At 36.6% G+C, this 25,059-nt stretch overlaps 1 protein-coding gene across 1 annotated transcript; it reads right to left on the bottom strand.

Annotated features, from left to right (window-relative positions):
* Positions 1–24,153, bottom strand: LOC132545218 (NADPH oxidase 5-like). The gene is made up of 14 exons (XM_060208897.1): positions 23,621–24,153; positions 21,054–21,165; positions 10,262–10,412; positions 9,731–9,941; positions 9,153–9,550; positions 8,612–8,808; positions 7,287–7,478; positions 6,559–6,691; positions 5,014–5,193; positions 4,166–4,209; positions 3,850–3,903; positions 3,378–3,587; positions 2,149–2,424; positions 1–132 (listed from the first exon to the last, which is right to left on the bottom strand). Exons 1-14 carry the CDS (start codon positions 24,151–24,153, stop codon positions 1–3), a joined length of 2,823 nt encoding a protein of 940 aa, XP_060064880.1.
* Positions 24,154–25,059: the final 906 nt, after the last annotated feature.

Genomic DNA, 25,059 nt, shown 5'->3' with positions numbered 1-25,059 from the left:
TTAAAAGTTCTCTTTTGAAAAAGCGAAATTGAGTTTCTCGCATTCCACTTTGATGATTTTCCCCAAAGCCGGAGCCCCGCAAAAGAATACCTTCACCTTACCTTTCTTCTGTTCCGCAATACCTTTTAAAACCTGCAAGTTAAGAAATATAAAAGAAACATTTAAGATGCGCACAGATAAAGCAAAATAAACCCCGTCCTACACGACTACCTATTTATTAGATTAAAGTTACATTTGATGTATGGATGAATGATCCGTCACGGTCATCATTGAAATTTACGATTCATTCATGTGGTTTAATAATGTCATATATCGTTTGTCTGTCAACGAAATTGTTTTTAGCAATGCCATCAGTCATTCAGTTGAACTACTTACTTACTTTAAAATGATAATTATATTTTTCGCTGGTTCTAATCTTCGCAAAAATATACATTGATGTATCTCACTATATCTATACTCATTTTAACAATTCGTGGTCATATGAATTTGAGGATAAAGAGTATTCATGAAGTGAATGAAAAAAATCACCCTAAAAATTAATGGTCCTACAACTAATAACCGGATTAAAATATGGTATCAAGTAAGGGTACAACTAATAACCGGATAAAACTATGGTATCAAGTAGGGGTACGACTAATAACCGGACAAAACTATGGTATCAAGTAGGGGTACAACTAATAACCGGACAAAACTATGGTATCAAGTAGGGGTACAACTAATAAGCGGACAAAAATATGGTATCAAGTAGGGGTACAACTAAAAACCGGACAAAACTATGGTATCAAGTAGCGGCACAACTAATAACCGGACAAAACTATGGTATCAAGTAGGGGTACAACTAATAACCGGATAAAACTATGGTATCAAGTAGGGGTACAACTAATAACCGGACAAAACTATGGTATCAAGTAGGGGCACAACTAATAACCGGATAAAAATATGGTATCAAGTAGGGGTACAACTAATAACCAGACAAAACTATGGTATCAAGTAGGGGTACAACTAATAACCGGATAAAAATATGGTATCAAGTAGGGGTACAACTAATAACCGGACAAAAATATGGTATCAAGTAGGGGTACAACTAATAACCGGACAAAACTATGGTATCAAGTAGGGGTACAACTAATAACCGGACAAAACTATGGTATCAAGTAGGGGTACAACTAATAACCGGACAAAACTATGGTATCAAGTAGGGGTACAACTAATAACCGGACAAAACTATGGTATCAAGTAGGGGCACAACTAATAACCGGATAAAAATATGGTATCAAGTAGGGGTACAACTAATAACCGGATAAAAATATGGTATCAAGTAGGGGTACAACTAATAACCGGACAAAAATATGGTATCAAGTAGGGGTACAACTAATAACCGGACAAAACTATGGTATCAAGTAGGGGTACAACTAATAACCGGACAAAACTATGGTATCAAGTAGGGGTACAACTAATAACCGGACAAAACTATGGTATCAAGTAGGGGTACAACTAATAACCGGACAAAACTATGGTATCAAGTAGGGGCACAACTAATAACCGGATAAAAATATGGTATCAAGTAGGGGTACAACTAATAACCAGACAAAACTATGGTATCAAGAAGGGGTACAACTAATAACCGGACAAAACTATGGTATCAAGTAGGGGTACAACTTATAGGCGGACAAAACTATGGTATCAAGTAGGGGTACAACTAATAACCGGATAAAACTATGGTATCAAGTAGGGGTACAACTAATAACCGGACAAAACTATGGTATCAAGTAGGGGAACAACTAATAACCGGACAAAACTATGGTATCAAGTAGGGGTACAACTAATAACGGGACAAAACTATGGTATCAAGTAGGGGCACAACTAATAACCGGATAAAAATATGGTATCAAGTAGGGGTACAACTAATAACCAGACAAAACTATGGTATCAAGAAGGGGTACAACTAATAACCGGACAAAACTATGGTATCAAGTAGGGGTACAACTTATAGGCGGACAAAACTATGGTATCAAGTAGGGGTACAACTAATAAGCGGACAAATAAATATTTTGAGTTAAAATGAAAATTTTGTACTCGCAACAATATTCTAATTTTGTTTTCCTTCAATTCGTTCAAATTGAATAACATTGTGTTGCTTCATCTCACCTTGCCCCATTTCGGTCTTCCTGCTTGTGTCCGAGTGTGTAGCCCTGTGATCAGATCTTTGTGATCCTTCTTATGTAACAGATCCATGGCTAGCTGGAGACCTATCCCCTTCATGTCCGTAAGGTCCTTTACTGACGTCATATAGAACTGCATGTCGATAATACGGTTGAGATTTCCCGAGTCCGAGCGTTCAGCCTGTTCTAACTCTAGTTCAGTTAACATACTCATGAACCATTCAAAACACTTCTGATCACGGTTGATCCAAATAAAGTCCACCTGAAATAAATAATATATTGATTCGTGAATTCGAACTTTGAACCAGTGATACCATGACATGTCGGAGTTCGCTTTCTACTCTCGTGATTCAAAGTTGGTCCCATACAATCACTGATGAACCAAAAAGGACGAAACATGTTGCATTTTAATTCATTATTTGGTCATATTGTAAATATACAAAGCTCAATCATTCCATACTTTTAAAAATTATTTATCTGATAATTTCAAACGAAAGTTAAGTACTCATGAATATTCTGATCACGTGACACTATTCGCATGCATTAAGACGTGGCATGTATTTACGTGAAAGCTGTAACTAGATGGCAGAGTGCATGATATTTGAAACCATTATACCTTCTTTGTTTTGTGTGCTGTAGACTGAATATATATATAATTCATAGGTAAATATATATATATATATAGGTATATATAACATTTAGACAAGGGTTCACACACTGGGGAACTTGCACGCGGAATATGAACTTTAAAAAAACATATCTAGAAACAATCAAACAATATCCCTATTGAGCAAACGAAAATCTACGTAGTTGTTGTGGACAAAAGGATGTTTGCATATATAAACACTTCTATGTTTGTTATAAAGAAAACAAATAAACTGTAGCTAAATATATATTTATATACATATATAGGGAATATATTTCTTTATATAATATTATTTGTGCTACAGTAGAAACCAAACAAACATCAAAAATCAACCACAACCGATGTTACAATAGGTAATATCAGATACCAATTACACACAATTGTTGTCGATACAACCATATAACATATAAAGGGAAAGATAATAAATCAGAGAAGCCTTCAGAACAGAATGAAAGATAAAAACATGGTCAGATAAGACTACAACCCAAAATCCGAGCTGATGAAGCAGACCAGCGTGATTAATAACAAGGCGGTGTCAATGACGATAATTACTTTACAATATCACATACCTTCTTCAGTGCCATGGAGTGTTCAGGGATGTCGCCGTAGAACTCGTGTTTACAATGTGGACATTGACGCTTTGACGATTTGTAGCGGTACATGACACTCTGTAAAATGGAGGCCATAGGAGTCACGCCAATTCCCGCGCCGATCAGGACCGCGTGCTCTGTATCAAACACTTCCCTACACCCTGTTCCATATGGGCCGTCAATATTACACTGTAACAGGACCAAATCAAGACATGTCAGGTTGTCGATTTATCTACCCGTCATATATCGTTTTCTATTATTTTGAAAATAGAACGAAAAACTCTGAAATGAGGAGGAGGAGGAGGAGGCCATACAAATGAATATAACATTATAATATTGATTTAGAGTTACATACAACAGAATCGAACAATGAACTCTTCTTTCAGACAGTCGAATCGGTAACATTTATGTTGTCAGAACAATGAAACCAATGAACAATAACATAACTTACCAAAATTTTTACTTTCTTATGTTTTCGTCTTCGTCTCTTCTCGGCTCTCAGTTCCTTAAAATCAATCAAGCGTATAATATCAAATGTCAATTACGGTTGTTAATAAAATAGTATCATCAACAACAGATTGATCACCTGACGACATTGCCAGGGTTTGGTTTATTGAAGACACTGGTAATGGCACTTGTGTACAATATTGATACATTTCAAAATTCAACTGATATTAATCTAGTGAATTCATGACTTCATGTGTAAGACAGCATAATAGTCACATGACAATGATCACGTGATATGCAACAACCAACCAAAGACTTACTTCTAGTGTCAGTTCATCTTCTCTTTCAGATTTCTTGAACGTTCCTACAGAAACATAATAGACAGAAATGAAACTACTTTACCAGATAAAGTATTTTGAGTATTTTGCGAATAGGAAATGTTTGAATCTAAATCTATTATGTGTAAAAATCAATATTTGGTCACAACACCAAATCAATTTCCATAATGATATGAAGAACATGGGATTAAACTATTTCATGTGGACTTGGAACGGAATTTTTACTTTCCATGTGATTTCATGGGTCATACCCAGGAGGTATGCCCTGTATGTTGATTTCAGTGATAACCGCCCTTATTAAGAGTGTAAATAGAACGTTTTTAATCACAAAATTTCATCGGTACCACTGTGCTCACATCAACTACACAGATGTTTGTGCTATGACACTCATGATGTAACGTATGTGCATTGTGACGTCACCAAAAGAAAGAGCGTGACTATTGCTAATTTTGAATCTGTTTCAGTCCTAATAAAATGCTGTTTTCCCAGTTTTTGCGAACGTTATGTGATAAACATCGTTTTGGATTTTTGTCTGTCGCATATGAGATTGATGAAATTTGTAAAGGATGTTTCATCTTGTTTAACTGGCGACGAAAAAGAGATCCTGAGATTTGTTTCATATTTCTCGTATGTATGGAAACTCATATGATATCCTCCGTTTCTTCATGTTCTTGAACCTGATACGATTTTGTTTTGTAGCATATCTCAAGTATGACTCATTACAAAAATGGCGTATGAGCGTTTCTGGATAGATTGATGAGTTCAAGTAATAAATATATGAAAAGTGATGACAAAATAATCAAACAGACGATTAATTCTACACAATTTACCTTTGATACTCTTGTATAAAGACCGACTACGTGTTCCTCGTCGACTTGTGCTTCTCCTTTTAGGAATGACGTCATCCTCCTCCTCAAAAGTATTACCTGATCCGGGATCTAGCTGTTCAAAATACTCGTACAGTTTCTTAGTCCAGTGACCAGCCGATCGTATGTGAAGCGTAAACTTTCCTGTGTATATTAAATAACATCACATGTATTTTGTATACACATCGTTAGTTTCATAAGCGTGTATAACTACTTCAATTTTGTGATCGAAATAAAGAATCACCACCACAGAATTAGACGATGTTATCAACAGAAAACTGGAAATAGTTTGAACATTAATTCTCGTTTTTCAAAGAATTTTTAAACATTAAATGGTCAAAGGAAATATTTTTACAAGAATAGAACCACAATATACTGTTTGGAAAGTTCGCGTTTGCCTGTCTAGGTCGGATGGCGATTATCAGTAATGTAAATGACACCGATGCGTCATGACAATGACGTAAGTAAAAATGGATTGACCCCGAAAGGTCAACTGAGTTCAAATGTTACAGGCGTCACTAAACTTGAGCAAGGTCAATCAGATCGGATAGATTATGATTAAAAGCTACATGTTTGTTATTTTAAATATCCGTGAATTAAAATACGGATATAAAACCCTACGGAGTTTTAGAAATAGCGTCGCTATTAAAATTCTATAAGCAACAGTAATATTGATATATGACCGTATATGTCAACACAGCAGTTATCTCCAAAATGAAATTTACATCTCAAAAACTGGCTGCACTATATATGAACATGATTTATTGCAGTGTTTATGACAGAAGTGTTGACAATTTCTACATTTCTTCACGATTTAACGGTAATTAATTTTCATTGCAGTCAGATATTTTGAAGATTGTACCGAATTCAACTATAAACAGAGGATATACAAGATAAATAAGTAAAAAAAAGTGTGAATGTTGTATATTAAAGCTGCATCACACAGCTGTCTCATTCTTCTACAGCTATATATTAGCAACAGGTATGATAAGGTTTGTATGTCGGAACCTACCACTCATTTCAGGAGCACTGCTGATGGCGATAATATGTTATGTTAAATAAGGTTTGTATGTCGGAACCTACCACTCATTTCAGGAGCACTGCTGATGGTGATAATGTGTTATGTTAAATAAGGTTTGTATGTCGGAACCTACCACTCATTTCAGGAGCACTGCTGATGGTGATAATGTGTTAAGTTAGAAACAGTTTGTATGTCGGAACCTACCACTCATTTCAGGAGCACTGCTGATGGCGATAATATGTTATCTTAAATAAGGTTTGTATGTCGGAACCTACCACTCATTTCAGGAGCACTGCTGATGGCGATAATATGTTAAGTTGGAAACAGTTTTTAAGTCGGAACCTACCACTCATTTCAGGAGCACTGCTGATGGTGATAATATGTAAAGTTAGAAACAGTTTTTAAGTCGGAACCTACCACTCATTTCAGGAGCACTGCTGATGGTGATAATATGTAAAGTTAGAAACAGTTTGTATGTCGGAACCTACCTTTCATTTCAGGAGCACTGCTGATGGTAAAGGGATGCCATTCGTAATTAGCGATGCAGGGAATCTGAATGAAGCAGTAATCTCCAGGCTTATAATGAAACTTTTCGCCTTTCGATATCACCAGATGGGTCACCTAAAACAAAAAAAGTCTTCTATAAGATTCTTATCCTGTTTGAAATCCATTAAAGCATGATAATGATTGTACAAAAGACACCTAAGTGACTAGCACCCTTTGAGTGAGATACAGTGGAGCCAAACAATGAATTAAACTGCATCTTATCTTACAGCTGTTTCGTCCTTATGGGACTCGTCAGTGATTCTAAGGGCCTTAGTTTTAAAGCCTTGGAGGCGACTAAGTAAAATCCAAACAGATCAAAAGAAAAGTCAGAATCTAGACTGGGAGGTACACCAGCACCATATTAAGATATCATTCGTTATTTTTTATACATCAGATAACTTTAGAATAGCGTCACGTGCATGTGTATTTTATGAGCCTTGTCACAATTCGAGAGAATAAAAAGGTTGCAAGCAGGTAAACTTAGAAATCTAGAAATCCGTGGTATCATAATTGTAGGATTTTGTGCTGGTCAAGGTCGCACCATCCATCTATCGACTATGCACTATCTTTTACGATGATATTTTTCATTCAACTTTAAAGGGCGAGTTTTCGTTTAGGAAGGACACAATGTATGTCAATGAGACAGGAGGAGATGGATGAGTGTACTTACACCGGAAGGTAGGATGGTAACTTCCTGTATATAATTTGTGCCGTATCGAACGCGCTTCACGAATTTGCTTCGGAAAAATTTCTCTCCAATGAAAAGAATTCCAGGAGCTATAAACCATTTCCAGAAATTTGGTGCGTGGAGAATGAGCAGGATCCAGAACGCGATGTAAAGTGTGTGTGTCCAGTAAAACACCTGTAATTAGATATCACAGGTAATTATAGGTAATAAGTAACAAATAACGGTAACACGTAACTAGATAGATAATATGAATGTAGAATGGCGTTACGGGCCCATTGAAGGTTACAAATTAAAAAAACGGAGGTTACATGTAAATAAATGGATTCAAAATGTAAATGTAAACAAATTAAGATGACAAAAAGTAGAGTTTACAAGTAAAAAAGTAGAGTATATAGGTAAAAAAGTAGAGTATATAGGGAAAAAAAGTAGAGTATATAGGTAAAAAAAGTAGAGTATATAGGTAAAAAAGTAGAGTATATAGGTAAAAAAAGTAGAGTTTACAAGTAAAGAAATGGAGGTTACATGTGAACAAATTGAGGTAACAGGTAAACTAATCGAGGTTACATGTAGAAACGTAGAGTGTATAAGGAAAAAAGGTAGAGTTTATCAGTAATGAAATGGGAGTTACATGTGAACAAAAAGAGGTAACAAATAAACATAGAGGCTACAGGTAAACACATGGAGGTTATAGGTAAACACATGGAGGTTACAGGTAAAAATGTAGAGTTTACGAGTATAGAAATGGAGGTTACAGGTGAACAAAAAGCGGTAACTAATTAACACGGAGGCTACAGGTAAGCACATGGAGACAACAGGTAAACACATGGAGACAACAGGTAAGCAAATAGAGGTTACAGGTAAACACATGGAGACAACAGGTAAACAAATAGAGGTTACAGGTAAACACATGGAGAAAACAGGTAAACAAATAGAGGTAACAGGTAAATGAACGGAGGTTACAGGTAAAGAAACATTTGTTTATAAACACAGGTTTATGGTAAACAACCCAATGTCACACTAGATATAGAAATATTGCGTAATAAAACACCTTTAAGAGGTATATACAAATACATGAGTCATTATCAAACGATAATATTACTTGTTTGAAATGCTTACATTTTTTCACCATTTATTTCAAACTTAATTATTGTTAATGCGTTTATCATTCTTTATTCATAAACGCTGTACCTTGGTCAGTAATACAAATTTAGATGGAACAATATTTATTCAGGCCCGAAATTGAAAAACAAAACAAACAAAAAAATATAAAAATATTGACGTAAAGTAAAATAGAGTGAGAAATCTACCTCAAAATGTCCTGATCTTCTAACAAACGGTAGGGAACAGATGACCATGATAACGAGGACCACATCCAGTATCCAGCCAGTGATGAAAGCACTAGCTCCAACAAAACCGATCCCAGCTTTAGTAGTAAACAACACTTCCCATGCCTGAAGGTCAGAGGTCGCGTTTACGACATTGTCATCAAGCGCCGCCACGACAACTGCAAAAGAAAGATGGTTTTGTAAATATTGACTAAACCTAAACAATTATTTCGGTTTGATGAGGTTGTGAAACATATCCCTGACTCCTGATTCATTAATATAAGATATTTTCCACTTGTAATCTACACAGTTCATATAAATTCTCTATATACACCTGGTACCTCTCACTGAAACCTTAATGTAGTGCTTGTTGTTCCTGTTAACCTCTAGTATAATCTGCACTTGAAATTCATTAACCCTCAAAACTAGAAAAAAACGTAGTTTTGATAATACAATTGTAAGTGCTTGTAAAAAGAAGTTTTATGACAATACGATTAAACATTTACACAACCATCATACTTACCAGCATTTCCGATATGTCCAACGGTGTGGAACAAACTAAAAAAGGCAATAAAAACACCACACAGTTTGTGAAAGTAGATATTTTGGTCGATCGGTAAGATATGATGTAGGAAGGTCAGCCTCAAGTACGTCAAACTTTTCCGCAGCATTAAGACAAGGATAAACATTCCATTGAAATTCAGACACATGCCACAAATTCGCGCCAAAATGTACCATCCGTTCGATTCCCTGTAGTTGTAAGCAGCGTAACTTCCAAGCGCAATGTTGACAAGGATGTACACGATTAGAAAAACGATTTTTTTAAGATTGTTCCGGATATATGTGGCTGTGAAATAGCGGGATGATTTGGAAGGTTTCTTTCTTTTGTCATTGGTAGGTGCCTTCAACCAAGAAGCAGCGCTGAAAAGAAACAGAAAATTTCTGTATACGTGTACAATACAGACCGGTATCACTGATATAGATTGTTAATCTAGTAAAAAATAAAAACATATATATTTTCTCATTAACAATCCCTATCTAATATTTCTGTATTGACGTGTCGATGTGACAACATTATAAAAAGTTTTAGGGCGTTTTTACCTGATACTCAGATTTTCCATGACACCCGGGTATTTTTCAAGTTCCGTTTTAAGTTCCTCGAAAGAGATTTCTCCGCTATTGTCGGTATCTGCCGCTTCAAAGATCGCGTCTGTCATTTTGGTTAAGTTTTCTTCCCCTAATGTCAGGGAACTCTCCTCCATACTTGTCCTCAAAACAGTGTTCAACTCGTTCCGATCGATGGAACCACTTCCTGTCGGAAAAAACAAATACGTGTAGCTTTTCATATTCAAGGCAACGTTATGGACGTGCTTACTATGTTTACTACATTTTATTTTAAAAGAATTTTTTTATTTAAAACGATTATTAAATCAGATCCGACATTTGTACTAAACTACAAGACTTCCACAATCATTCATAGTTGAGGAGAGCTAGCGATCGTTGATGAGGAGAATCTCGGAGTAACCCGGAAACACCTCAATGATGGGACACGTGACGCAATATATTTTAACTTCCGGTCTGGAATTCGAACTCCGGACAGTTCAGTGTATAACGATTAACATGTATACTCACCGTCAATATCGTACACACGAAACAGGAACTGAAGTTTCTCCGTGGGGGTTCCTTTCCTGAGCGTGCGCAGTCCACTCATCAATTCGATCAGTTCTATAGAGCCACTTCCATTCTCGTCAAACATTTGGAAGAACCGCTCAGCGAAGAACGACTGAAATGATAAGATGGTAATATTACAACACATTCCATTGTTGTAAAAAAAACTTAAATATTGAAATACAGTACATGTTGTTTCAAATTTAAATTGTCTGAGTTTCACCTCAAATGCTTTAATCAAAGGGAATATATTTCTGGAGAGTCGTGTAACAGGTTGTATTCCGTAACAGACAATAAAGAAAATTGCAATACATTTACTAGGAATAAACAACCTTAAGTGAAAACATTATATACCGTGGAAGGCATTGTCACATCTTTTACTAAGTATATATGTTTATAATATATCTGTGTGAGGCTATAACTCTCGTCAAAATCAAACATCTCTTCCGGGATTGCCGGCATTCGTGCTGTGGTTATAGTGGTGTGAATGGCTTGGGTGGTGTGTAGATGGTAGAGGGTCGGTGTTGTAATAAAAGGCGATGGTGGAGGGTCGGTGTTGTTGTAATAAAAAGGCGATGGTGGAGGGTCGGTGTTGTAATAAAAGGCGATGGTGGAGGGTCGGTGTTGTTGTAATAAAAGGCGATGGTGGAGGGTCGGTGTTGTAATAAAAGGCAATGGTGGAGGGTCGGTGTTGTAATAAAAAGGCGATGGTGGAGGGTCGGTGTTGTAATAAAAAGGCGATGGTGGAGGGTCGGTGTTGTAATAAAAAGGCGATGGTGGAGGGTCGGTGTTGTAATAAAAGGCGATGGTGGTGGGTCGGTGTTGCTATAATAAAAAGGCGATGGTGGTGGGTCGGTGTTGCTATAATAAAAAGGCGATGGTGGTGGGTCGGTGTTGTCGTAATAAAAAGGCGATGGTGGTGGCTCGGTGTTGTTGTAATAAAAGGCGATGGTGGAGGGTCGGTGTTGTAATAAAAAGGCGATGGTGGAGGGTCGGTGTTGTTGTAATAAAAGGCGATGGTAGTGGGTCGGTGTTGCTATAATAAAAGGCGATGGTGGTGGGTCGGTGTTGCTATAATAAAAAGGCGATGGTGGTGGGTCGGTGTTGCTATAATAAAAAGGCGATGGTGGTGGGTCGGTTGTTGTAATATAAAGGCGATGGTGGAGGGTCGGTTGGTATAATAAAAAGACGATGGTGGAGGGTCGGTGTTGTAATAAAAAGGCGATGGTGGTGGGTCGGTGTTGTTGTAATAAAAAGGCGATGGTGGTGGGTCGGTGTTGTTGTAATAAAAAGGCGATGGTGGTGGGTCGGTGTTGTAATAAAAGGCGATGGTGGAGGGTCGGTGTTGTTGTAATAAAAAGGCGATGGTGGTGGGTCGGTGTTGCTATGATAAAAAGGCGATGGTGGTGGGTCGGTGTTGTTGTAATAAAAAGGCGATGGTGGAGGGTCGGTGTTGTTGTAATAAAAGGCGATGGTGGAGGGTCGGTGTTGTAATAAAAGGCGATGGTGGAGGGTCGGTGTTGTAATAAAAGGCGATGGTGGTGGGTCGGTGTTGCTATAATAAAAGGCGATGGTGGTGGGTCGGTGTTGCTATAATAAAAAGGCGATGGTGGAGGGTCGGTGTTGCTATAATAAAAAGGCGATGGTGGTGGGTCGGTGTTGCTATGATAAAAAGGCGATGGTGGTGGGTCGGTGTTGTTGTAATAAAAAGGCGATGGTGGTGGGTCGGTGTTGTTGTAATAAAAGGCGATGGTGGAGGGTCGGTGTTGTTGTAATAAAAGGCGATGGTGGAGGGTCGGTGTTGTTGTAATAAAAGGCGATGGTGGAGGGTCGGTGTTGTTGTAATAAAAGGCGATGGTGGAGGGTCGGTGTTGTTGTAATAAAAAAAGGCGATTGAGGTGGATCGTTGGTATATGGGGTAATGTTGATGATGACGGTGTGGCGGTTCTGGCTGTGAGGTCGTAGTGTGAGGACTACATAGCCAGTACGATGAGGTTTATCAGTAATATATAGAAGAAATATATACATAACACACGTTATTTATGTCATCAACACGACTAACACTATACCCTAATAGAAATGTAAGAATGAGAGACATCCCTGACTAATCATTCAACAAAACAAACATCTATATATGGTGACATTTTATGGTCGCCATAGTAATCGGATTGAGAAATGTCCAATTTCTTTGTGTAATGTGAAGTTAGGCGTGTTTGTTGCTCGTTAGTATAACTAGATGACGATTAAACGCTTACTTTTCCACAGAACTTGGTTTTATTCTCTTATTACGTTTTCATGTGACTCAGTATGTTTTTTTGTTTTGTTTATAAGAAGCCCTAGATTTGTTGAATTAGAGTCAGAGTATTTAGTACAAGTGACATTTTTTTTCTTTCATATTCTTGAGATTTTGAACGTTGGCATTCAAGTCACATGTATGTAATCTACTACATGTAAACCTTCAAACTTTAGTCTAAGAAATCAGAGTCCCACAAAAAAAGCAAAAACTAAACAAAAAAAACAGTCTGTTTAATTATAAACAGGCTGATTTGTTAATTTGTTTATGTAAACGGCTGTTTTTATGATACTAGTTTGTTTATAAGTATATTTCCTGTTCAAAAGACAGTTTCACGCTTCATCACACAAGAAATACTAGAACAGGTAGTTATACATGTTTTCTATACCTTTCTTGGTTCTATTTGAATATTTAAGTACAACTGAAAGGATCATTTGTTTCCATATATAACTTCCAAGCGAACATCTTATTCAGACAGTAATGGGTTTCTAAATACCATCACCTTTTTTTTCCAGTTTTAAATTTCAGTTTACCTCCCACACTTTCAGAAATATACTTTTCACTTTAAGAAACGAAACAGAAAATGTACGTGAAATAAATTATAAACACGTCTTAATTGTTAACAAGGTTTGACGTCACTACTTTTAATAGAGGCAGTCATCCGGAGATGTTTTGATTTACTGATAGCGATGAGAAGACAAAAAAAGTGTAGTTTAGCTGTCGGTCTAGCGCCTGTGCCGCCATCAGCCCACTCAGTTATCAGTGGACATGCGTATTAGCGATAAGATTTGAGTACTTCCGGTGAGAGAATTTTCGTATTGCCAGCTTTGTTCGGATTATTCGATGTAGAACATTTACAATAAAACTTGAAAATGTGAAGAATAAACACAAAAACCTAGCAAAATGGTCCTTCTCACTGTTCCAATACTTGTTTTCTGTTAATTGAAGAAAAAACTCAAAACAGATCAAGAGAATTTTCTGTCGAAAATGTGTGCAAAATCGGCTATCAACACTAAACGTATATCTATTCATCTCGCGTCATCAGTGATGTGATTTTAAAGACAAAAAAAAAACAAAAGGAACGTTGACTCAAGACTCTTATTACGAATATATCTTCAGAAAGGTCAAAGGTTACAATTTTATATGCTTTGGAAATCTCAAGACATGCGCGTAACTATACAAGTTACAATTTGATATGATTTGAAAATCTCAAGACATGCGCGTAACTATACAAGTTTTCAGTTTTTTCTTTGTCATGCGTGTTTTAAGGGAAAATAAGATTAAATTAGTCTGTTTCAATATTGCTAAACTGCTGTCGGTGATATAGTCTTTTGATGTGTAAACGATGGTTCAATGAGCAATATAGTAAAGAAATAAATTTGAAAGGTAAACATTTCTTTAAAAAAAAAAGAATTATTAAATTTAGACGTGTGTTATCACTGTTTGGCAGGTGCTCTGTGCGTGTCAATGTTCCATTTATACAGAACACAATGACACTAAATCTTTCTATCTTTTTTTCAACAGGTGGAAAATAACATCTTACATTTCGGAGCGGATATTTAAAACTCCGGTTGCTGCTTGACTCGTCGCCTCGATAAACAAGGTCATAGGTGTTTTGTGCGTCGTCGACAATAAAGAATTTAAACACATGAATTGAAGACATCTATGTATTTTTCCCTTTTCCAGCTGTTCTAGATTTAATATCCGAAATAAGTGTGCCTTTAACCGTGGAATAGAATCAAAATTTATGGATTTCACAACAGTGAATGAGATATTAATAAAATATGTGTGAATCACTGGTTTTAATACTCAACCATAAAACAGTTAGCAATTTTACACAGGTATTTTTCTTTGACAATCTAAATTCCAAGTTACCGTAAGATGTCTGTTAATGTCTAGGAACAAGAACACACAACATATGCAGCTATCCGTGTAATATCGTTGACCATTTCAACCCACTTGGAAAAGGGTGAATTCTGGACATGCTGAACGCGTTTTATTATATTTTTTTTTCAAATTGCGCTAAATTTTGTTCACCTAAACACGTTTTGAAAAAATAACTACAATTTAATAAAACATTTGCTTACAGCGAGTAAATAGTTAGGTATTCATTGTATAACTGATAAAAGATGATGTAATTTCCGTTCATTATAACACTTTAAAGTTTGCATAACCATTTGATTAACAGCGTCATAAAATCAAAATAAAACAGGAGTGACCCAACACTAATTTATATCATTATCGTTCGGAGAGTGTAATTAATGTCTTCGTGCAATCAATCTTAGATTTAGATTAATTCAAATTCATTTTTTTTTTCGTTCGGTCAGGCGTATAGCGTGAAACAATCCGTCATTTCAAGTAAGAATTGAAACATGGCTGGCAAATTAAGTTTTTGCTCGTTAGGCTAATTGCATGGTTACACTTAGTATAAATTATATCAAAACGGCGGGTTAAAACGAGGCTCCGAAAGATCACGTGATGAATTCGGCTATCTCCGATCAAAACAGCGATGGATGGTAGACACAACAGTGAGCGCCGACTAGCGTTAGTTTTAAGTTGATAATCTTTATCAATTTCTCTCAGAAAGCGTTATAATTTTGTAAAGAGTCTAATTTTAAGTACTATAATTCTTGACCGAAATCAAACGCATGGGAAAAAAATAGCGAAATTTAACCATTTTGTCCCTTTAAAGAGCGTGCGTAGATAAGGTCATTCTATCTTGTTAACAAACCCTTAAGCCTTTATTCAAACATGATATGTTTTGTGCCGGCGACATCCACGTTTAAATTCGTGTATAGAACGTGGGTCGTTTAAAAGGACACATACCGGTTTGTTTTCTCCGTCATTTCATATTTGTGTCGTTTTTGCAGCAGGTGGACTACTGAGATTTATAACATTAAGAATATCAGTAGGGACATATCTAGACTGACAACGCCTTCTTTAAGTTTACACACAGAACCATGACATTAGCAAATCTGTAAACTCGTCAGGGTGCAGATGTTTCTCACATATCTGCCAAAATCTCAATTTTGTCTTTTTATTTTTTTTTTAATATTGTATATATGTATATCAAAAAATAGCAATTTATTTCATGTAAGCATATATATCTGTCCTGTTCCAGTCTAATGCGCGATGTCAACTTCCAGCTCCTCGGATTTAATACTTGTGACTTTTGAATCAGAAGTCAAGACATATCTTTATATATATCAGATTTCTGACTTCTTTCATAACTAGGCTTTTGCCTGACTTCGTCCCATGTGTTAAAAATCTAAACTTGTCAGTTGAAATAGTATAGCAATTCGGAAAGTACTGTAGGTTGAAACATTTAATGAGCTAAACTGGATGTGGAGGATGCAACAAGCGGGAAATAGTTAAACCCTCTGCAGAAATGGCTGGTCCCTCGGGAGCCCATAGGACGGACGACATTGTCTGGAGGTCCCACAGAAGCCCCCTAGGATGGACCAAATTATCTGAAGGTCCCTCGGGAGCCCCAAGGATGAACCATATTTTCTGGAGATCCCTCGAGAGCCCCCAAGACGGACCAAATTATCCCTCGGGAGCCCTAGGACGGACCCGGTTGTTTGGTGGTCCCTCGGTAGCACCTAGGACAGGCCCTTTTGTCTGGAGTTTCCTCAAAAGTCCCCGAGACAGAGCACATTGTCTGGAGGTTCCTCAGGAGTCCCCGGGACAGAGCACGTTGTCTGGAGTTTCCTGGGAGTCCCCGGGACAGAGCACGTTGTCTGGAGTTTCCCGGGAGTCCCCGGGACAGAGCACATTGTCTGGAGGTTCCTCAGGAGTCCCCGGGACAGAGCACATTGTCTGGAGGTTGTGTTGAAGCGTCTTGAATTTTTTCTAGTGAAATAATTCAAACTGTAACCAAACATCCGGGTGAGATGTTAACATATACTGATTCACTGAAATGATTTCAACATTAATGTCGAAATTTTAACCTGAAAATTTTGTAAGCTTTTGAAGTTCAATACTAATATGATTTTTTTTTCTACAAACAACCCCGCTACTGCCGTCACGGACTGCGTGGTTACTGTTTCAGGATGAAAACCGATCTGCGCTTAAAATTAGATAGACAAACATGATCCAGGGACTTCGTGGTTCTTTTTTCCCTTTGCAAAAAAGTATAACGATTTTTTCTCGGTTTACCGGCGTGTGAGATAGAATTACACTCCTCGCCTTTATGTCTGTCAGTTATGAAAGGTAACAGTACACTCTACAAGGACGGGAGCTGGGAGAACAACTTGATGTTATTCATAATTACAGAGGATATGTATAGACTTTCGTTTTGTTTACTCCTCGCTGCCTTCACCAGACCTTACGTCATAATGTCGTTATAAAAAAAAACTCCATAAAATCTTGTAACTTACCCAAAGAGAAATCATTGAACAAGCAAAATTAACATGATATCGTTGAAATGCGCGAGGTTAAGCTGGTTCAGTTTGAATCATATTTAAGTTAGGCTATTTCTGAAACTACTTTGCCCAACCAACACAAGTTAGTTTAAAATCCATGATGACGTCATGATGCTAATTGGGTCCACATCGTGTCATTTAGTGCATAGCTGATGTAAATTCTTTTCTTTAACTTTTTTTTATTTGCTACTTTTTATTATTACGTTGTTAAAAATTTTCTTCGAAACTTAAAAAATATTCCTTTGAAATACTAACTTGTTACTTGCAATAGATAAGTTATGTTATATACATGTAATGTTAGTTTAAACTGTATTTGTATTGGCAAGTGAAACATGTACATATTGGTGACATACAAAACATAAAGATGATTTGGAAACAAGTACAAATGTACTTATTCTAAGTCCGTCTCATCAATACAGCAATTTAAATTTTACATGTTAACCCTTACACTGACAGCATATGGTGAATTGATTGTAATGTAACTTAACTAATGTTTATAATATGAAACGAACAAGTTTACAACTAAAGGAAGAGAAAATGGAAGAAGAGAAAAGAAAAGGGGGTATATAAAATTAGGCAAGAGTGCATAATTTATAAGTATAAATATTGTAAACATGAATACACTAATTGATGAACATGCAATGTTGACGTCACCAGATACGTTTTCAGGGTACTAAGTATTCAATTTCGTTACCGTGCACGCGACTCCCCCCACTCTCGGGTATCGTCTCACCGACGAATGTCAGTGTTCTGGCAACTTTACAAGCGTATGACAATTATAAAAAAATACCCTCTATAGCCGAGATAGGTAAGTTGGTCAAGCGTGGGCGCGTGTATACAATCGCTGTTAAAGATCGAAAGTGAGCAGGTCGACTCCCCCTACATTTACAAGTTAGTATATCTTAGGAAATTGAGACATGGACCAGTCTGGGCTGTCATGGTTGTGTCTTTAGACAAGACACGTCACCCTTAATGGACGAGATACGACGGGCCTCCCGTATGTTGTGGAGCGTGGTAACCACCAGCTCCCGCAAGGATTCCCCGCCTTAAAAAAATCTGGCTGTTTAAGGGACAACAAACCCAGCTAAGATACACTGAGCAAGTCAAATGTAACGACATAAACAAAAACTTGTCCGTCTTTTTATGATGATTTTAAGTCTCCTACGTCTTTTTCAATCTGTGTCTGTCAGTCTTTCAAACCCATTTCAACTGTCAAAATTCTTACACGTGTTGTTTACTAACAGCAATAAAGCGGTGTGTGTTTTTACTTGGTATGTATCATTTTAGCAAGAGATCTTAAACATGTTTTCTATCAATTGACCTATGCATTAAACATGTTTTAAGTTACTCTACTTTTCATGTTGAAACTGTACAATTGTCTCTATTTACATGTGATTATCAAAATCACAGTCATTGAATAAACAGAGAATTTTACATGAATTTACATTCCTTAGAGACTCACCAGTCTTACTACCGAGATAAAGTGAAATTTCATGACGAGTCTCATGATTTTTATGAAGATTCTGTTGATCACACAACGTATGAAAACAACATTTTATAAGATTCGTATGAAAAAATGTCGATATCTTATATCCACGGCTCGTTTTTTGGTGACGTCACAATGCATATGACGCAATGGCGTTAATACGCCTCGCATTGGGAGTGCCGAACACGAACTTCGGTACTTCACTTGAAGTCAGGTAGACCTATTCTCGACCGACTCGGCTAGCGCTGTCTGTTTTCATTAGTTATATTCCTTTACAAATGTTTTGGCCAGATTAAACGACATATCTATCGAGATTTTAAAAAGGTTGTATCATAAAATTCAATTTATACACTTCAACTGCGATATTGTCGGTTTGTATATATTAAACTGTTAATTTAAAACTATCTCCCGCTTACGCCTACGACTGGGACTTAAAAAATGTTTGCGTGCACAAACTTCTATGATCGCGAGTTTTCATAGCCGAGCCCAGATAGATGATACAGTGAGGGCGATAATAAAGTCTAGCTTTTGGACACAACGTAACGAAAAAATTCATACACAATTATTTATAAAAATCGACATTTACAACGGACTTCTGAGTTCAACCGAAAAATCACAGAAACTTGCAATGGGTGTTATAGATTATAGCGTATCAATAGAACATTAGGTCAATGACATTTCGATGTATTGAAAAAAATTGATATAACTATATCCAACCTCAGGATATTTGGAGATCACGTGATGCCCCGAGAGATAAAGTCCTTACATTTAAAAAACATATTTCTTTTTTTATTTCTTTTTTAAGGTCTAACAAGTTTGTACCCAAATAGTATGGTGTACATGCCCATCAGGAAGTGTTACAATCTATTAAACAACATGTATTCCTGTGGTCTATGTATAAAATTTCAAGTAATTGACACTAATCAAACACACTTAAAACATTGATTCATAAACATTTCGTAACGTGTGGTTGTAAAATACAAGTAACCGGGTACACAAATCTCCTGGCGATCTAGGAAGTGTTGGGCCAAGCTGATTGGTTCACTACACTCCAAGTATCAAGTTAATTTTCTGACGTGGTATCTAAAGGAGCGTGTTCAAATGTCGAATTCTAGGTTTAGCGGAAGAGAATTCGAATAGAAATCAATTCTTGATATGTAAATGAATAACATTATAGACTGGCTCGTATGCCTTCCGTCATCAGATTAAAAAAATAATTCAGAGACGAGTGTTGTGCAAACTCGAACTTCAAGGCGAAGTTTTGAAGAGGTCCTTTGATTATTTTGCCGATGCTAAATGTTTCGACTTTAATACTGATACATGCTGACAACAATGACTCACATTTAACAGTGGATATTTTCATGTGTGTTGTAAATTGTATGCCCCCCTCCCCCACCCTCCTTTCCCACTCCAGATACAAAGTCCGGTCTGTCGAAGCTCGTAACATATAATTTTACAGCACTTACCAGCCTTGTCAAACTACAACGTGTTGTCATTAATGTGTATTAAACAACTTTTCGAAAAATATACATTTAAGGATGTTTGTGATTGATCATGAGGTCTGGGTATAATTTAGGAATAAAGTTAAAATTTTATCTCTGAAATTACACGTAAATAAATTTTCATTGCGACATTATCTCAATTCTACATTTAAAAAAATTACAATTTTACGTTTGGTATTTTTCTAACAGGTTTAACCAACTTCCTGAATAACAAGAGAATTTCAACTCAACTCGCATGGAACAAGTTATACCAGTACACGATTTTCATGAGGGAGATAACTCGTGTATAATTATCTCCCTAGTTTGTTAAATATCCAGAAAGAACAATATTGCGAGAAAAAACATAATGGACAGTAGTTGTGTTAAACTGGTACTCGCCTAATTCAGGGTAGATTCCTGAAACAACATCAGGCCCCACCTGTATAAAACATCTCAACTTGAGATTTCTTCAAGTCGAGATTTTCCTCAGCTGATATCTCCTCAAAAACGGCTTGTATGAAATTTTCTCAAGGAACAGGAGGAAGGCATCGTATAGGATGTCCTGAAATTCCTTAATGAATTTTCATACAAGATATTTTCAAGGAGATATCAGCTGAGGAAAATCTCTACTTGAGGAAATCTCAAGTTGAGATGTTTTATACAGGTGGGGCCTGGCTTGCAACTGTCGGGGAATGTGTTATACACAACATTGACAAGGTGTCAATATTTTGTTAATGTGTTGTGGATTAATACTGTATGATATGATGTATTATATAGGTACTATTATATTACAGTCAAACCTCGTTATCTAGAACTCTTATAACTCGACGACACTGTATAATTCGAAGTATTTCGTCGTTACCGGCTAAACATTGTATACTAATTCCATCGAAAAATCGAATATCTCGAAGTTTTAACAGTCCCAATCTTCGAGATAACGAGATTCGGCTGTACATGATTGTAAATGTCTACTTTCCGATGAAACACTGAATCTGAACGTGAGCTTGTTGTACATACGAGCATATCCTATCCGACCCCGTAATATAATCTAGTGCAACAGTGAGTAGCTTACCTTCTTTATTTGGAAGGCTTCTTTGAATTCTTTAAGAGTTATGTGCCCTTTTTCACCGGCGATCTTTTTGAAGTGGACAGTAATCCACTCATACCATCTTAGGTCGTCCATTCTGAAATAATAAAATACATGTGGATCTTTGATTTTTATATAAGATATCTACATTATAATACACAGATTAGGTACTAATCTAAAAAAAAACTTACCAATATTCAGGGATTTTACCTTTTTGGTATAAATCGGGAGTAATTTGTTTTGCACATTAAAAAAATGGATGTGAAAGTCCCTTTGGAGGTAAATTAGATCGGATTTGTTAACTCACCACTTTTCTCGTTGCGGACAATCGACGCCATATGTAGATTTGGGATGTGCAATCCAAATTACGCACGAGGCACACTAAATACGTTTTGAAATAACATCCCACCCCCACCCCACCCCACCCCCACCCCCCCCCCCTCTCTCTCTCTCCCCCCCCCCCGCTCTCCCCCTCTCTCTCCCCCTCTCTCTCTCCCCTCCCCCTTCTCTCTCTATCCCTCTCTCTTTCCCCCCTCTCTCTCTACCTCTCTCCCCCTCTCTCTCTACCTCTCTTTTCCCCTCTCTCTCCCCTCTCTCTCTCCCCTCCCCCCTTCTCTCTCTATCCCTCTCTCTTTCCCCCCTCTCTCTCTACCTCTCTCCCCCTCTCTCTCTCCCTCTCTCTTCCCCTCTCTCTCCCCTCTCTCTCTCCCCTCCCCCTTCTCTCTCTATCCCTCTCTCTCTCTACCTCTCTCCCCCCTCTCTCTCTACCTCTCTCTTTCCCCCCTCTCTCTCCCTCTCCCTCTCTCTCCTCCCCATCCCCTGATATAAGCGTTTATTCTTGTACAATCAAGAACTGGGCTAATATAGATACTGAAACGTTTAATGGATAGATGCAGTGTATGATATAACGTTATTTAACCAATAAATATTCAAAATACATTCCCGCTCATATTTACATAATTTTTCTCTTTGATAAAAAAGGATGGAAATGTTGACACTTTTTACCTTTCAATTTTTTTAATTTACATGTTTTTCTTATATAAGTGTTATTTTTCATAATATAACAATTGTTGATAAATTCAGAATTCTGATTTCAAGAAAGATAAACATTGGTGTGAATATCGGGACTAAATCCCCTTAACTACTGCACTGCATTTTATCTATTGAATTACGTTGATAAAACTGATAAGCTTGAGATGAATATCACCTGTCTCTTTGTTGTAATAAAACCATTGTAAAGGCAAGCTTATGTAAATATTATGTTTCAGGCCAGGCATAAAATTTTAAAATCACAGAAACCCTGTTAGAAGGTTTCCTACTACATTGACTAAGTTCTTGTGATACACGACCCCAAGTTGTAATTCTACACTTACAACAGTCTGAGATTGTTAACATGTTTGTTATCTCTACCACAATGTCACAAACAAACAGATGTTTAGATTTTTCTGTTAAACGCCAACAATTGGAAAGATGTAAATAATGATATTTGTATTTCCCTGTTTAGACGTTATCAATAATGACGTTTTTAAACCTTTAGTTTTCTGATATTTCATTTATCATTTTTAATTATCTCTCGATGAAGATATTATCTGATCTTTACATATACTATTGTATTTGGCATTGTAGCCTTTGTGGTGTTCATTAACATAAATAGATATTGACAGTCTCTCTCGCGCGCGTAGGGATATAACGTTATGAATGAAAGACTCTCGCGTAACGTCATCGTATCACACATAGCGTTTTCAAATGCTTCCGCGAAATGAAGTCTGTTTGAAATATAGTCCTTATGCAGATCTTGCTAAACATTTGAGGTTTCCTTAGACGGAATATTAATAGAATAAAAGTTTGAATTTTATTTTAGGGAAATCTATTATGAACAGACATGTATGTAAAATATATGAAAAAATGTCGGTTTTGAGGCCGTGGTATCAAAAAGAGTGAAAAATAGACATTTCTATGGTAGTAGTTGTAGTTGGCCAATTAGAATGTTTTCGTTCTTGTTGTGTCTATAAAATTTGAAATGGTTAGAAAAGAACACATGTTTTAATGAAGAAAAGCGGTGTACAAATAAGGGCTCACTTTTTATTTTGTTTATAACATCGGGAAATGACTGTAATTAAACTCGATAAATTTTACGTAATTTGTTTCAATCCCTAAAAGGTACATATTACACCTTTAAATTAATACTAAAATGGTGCTAGATTGATTTCGTCCTGAGGTCAGGTACCATGTATATTTTGTTTTAAACACTTCTGACATAACGGTCTTGCGATCTAAATAAATCATTGAAACAACGTCAGTATTTGTATATAACCAATATCAATAACAAAAGCCAATGATATGGTGCGGAGATTACACGAGTTTTTTTTATTAAAATCATTTATAGTGTACTACGAACCACGAAAATAAACTCACTGATTCATAAGATATCTTTTAATATTGCATTAGGCCTAGTTGTTATTGTTCTAGTCATCCATATACCATTTAATCTAAAAGTAATCAGTGATTTATTTTACTTATTTCATTAAAACAATAACATGATATTAACTCACCCGTCTGGTATGGTTGAGTCCCGATTGGATGAAGAAATGCCATTCCCTCCGTTGACCTTTGTGCGCAAGGTCGGACTTTCTACAGTAACGGTCACCGGGTCGTCATCAATACGTACTCGGAACTCACCACCACCATTCTCTTTACCTTTATTTACATTGTTTATTTCCTGTATTCGTACAGCTTTATTGTCTTCAGGAGAACCATTCGGAACTACTTTGGGAACATCGTCCTCGTGCATGTTGTCGTCCAAATCCGTGATTTCGTGTGAAATATTAACATTGACGTTCACATCGCCGTTATCGTTGTGTTTGTAATTTCCTGTGGAAATAGTTCCTAAGTCGTTTATCCTATCGTTTTTGTACTCGTCAGCAATGCTGTGGCAACTCACATTATCTCCATCATTGCTCAAACGGTCGTCATTCTCGAATGCAACATTCACCATGCCTGTGTCGACTTTAGTGTCCGCACCCATATTACTGGTGAGTGCATTCCCTCCAGAATCCATACCGAAATTGTCTGTTGTAGAATCCATTTTCGTTTAACTGGCAAAGAAGTAGATTTCTAATCTAATGTAACATTGCCTCGTCTACCTGGATCACCTGGAAAGAAAAAAAAATAATGCAATATTTTTTCAGAGTAAGATGATTTTCACTAATGCTAACTGATATATCTGTTTTGTCTGAAACAAAAACAAAAATAAAATTCAAAAAGAGATCAGAAATTTAGTTTATAGATCAAGACACTTGAAAAATTTCTTCAGTAATTTTATATATTTTGATACAACTGTAGCGCTATAATTCAAAGCTGTCCACATACCAAGCCGTTTTTGGACAGCGGATAAATATTCGCATCGGACTTCCATCAACATTTCAACATAACAGCCAATTCAATTTCAAATTTTAAAATAAAACATCAACGCAAAAACATGCTACCGTACATTAATTAGAATTGTTGATTTCAATGTAATAAAATACATACACTTAAGTTGGAATGTCACTTGTCTATCTACATACATACAACGGGACAAACATCCACCTTAGACAGAGTAGTTCATAATACCGAATTTGTGATCCGTGTATAAACACCTTTCAATAAGTCACGTGATTTAATGTACAGGTAATATTGCGTCACGTGATTTACCGGTAACTCGGGAGTGTGTTTTGTTGATAAGCGGAATAGCTTTATTATCAGGATCAGGAAGAGGCTTTGTGAGGTTCAGTTGTGTCTGACGTAGGTGTAAACACTCAGCCCGTCACATAGAAATAATGCGTCCTGATCATTTGATAATACAACATCCGGGTTTACAATATGCAAAATGACATATCGAGTCATCGTATATTTATTAAGTTAAAAGTTCTTATACTAATAACCAGAAAAACACGATACCATAGTCATATTCGTTATTTTTTGTTCTTCACAAACCGAGCGATTTTCACCT

This window comes from Ylistrum balloti, unplaced genomic scaffold (genome assembly GCF_031769215.1).
Source record: "Ylistrum balloti isolate Yb309-2 unplaced genomic scaffold, AGI_CSIRO_Ybal_v1 Utg369594, whole genome shotgun sequence".
Lineage (NCBI taxonomy): Eukaryota > Metazoa > Mollusca > Bivalvia > Pectinida > Pectinidae > Ylistrum > Ylistrum balloti.
The sequence above is the reverse complement of the archived record's forward strand: the minus strand, read 5'-3'. Positions and strand labels throughout refer to the sequence as shown.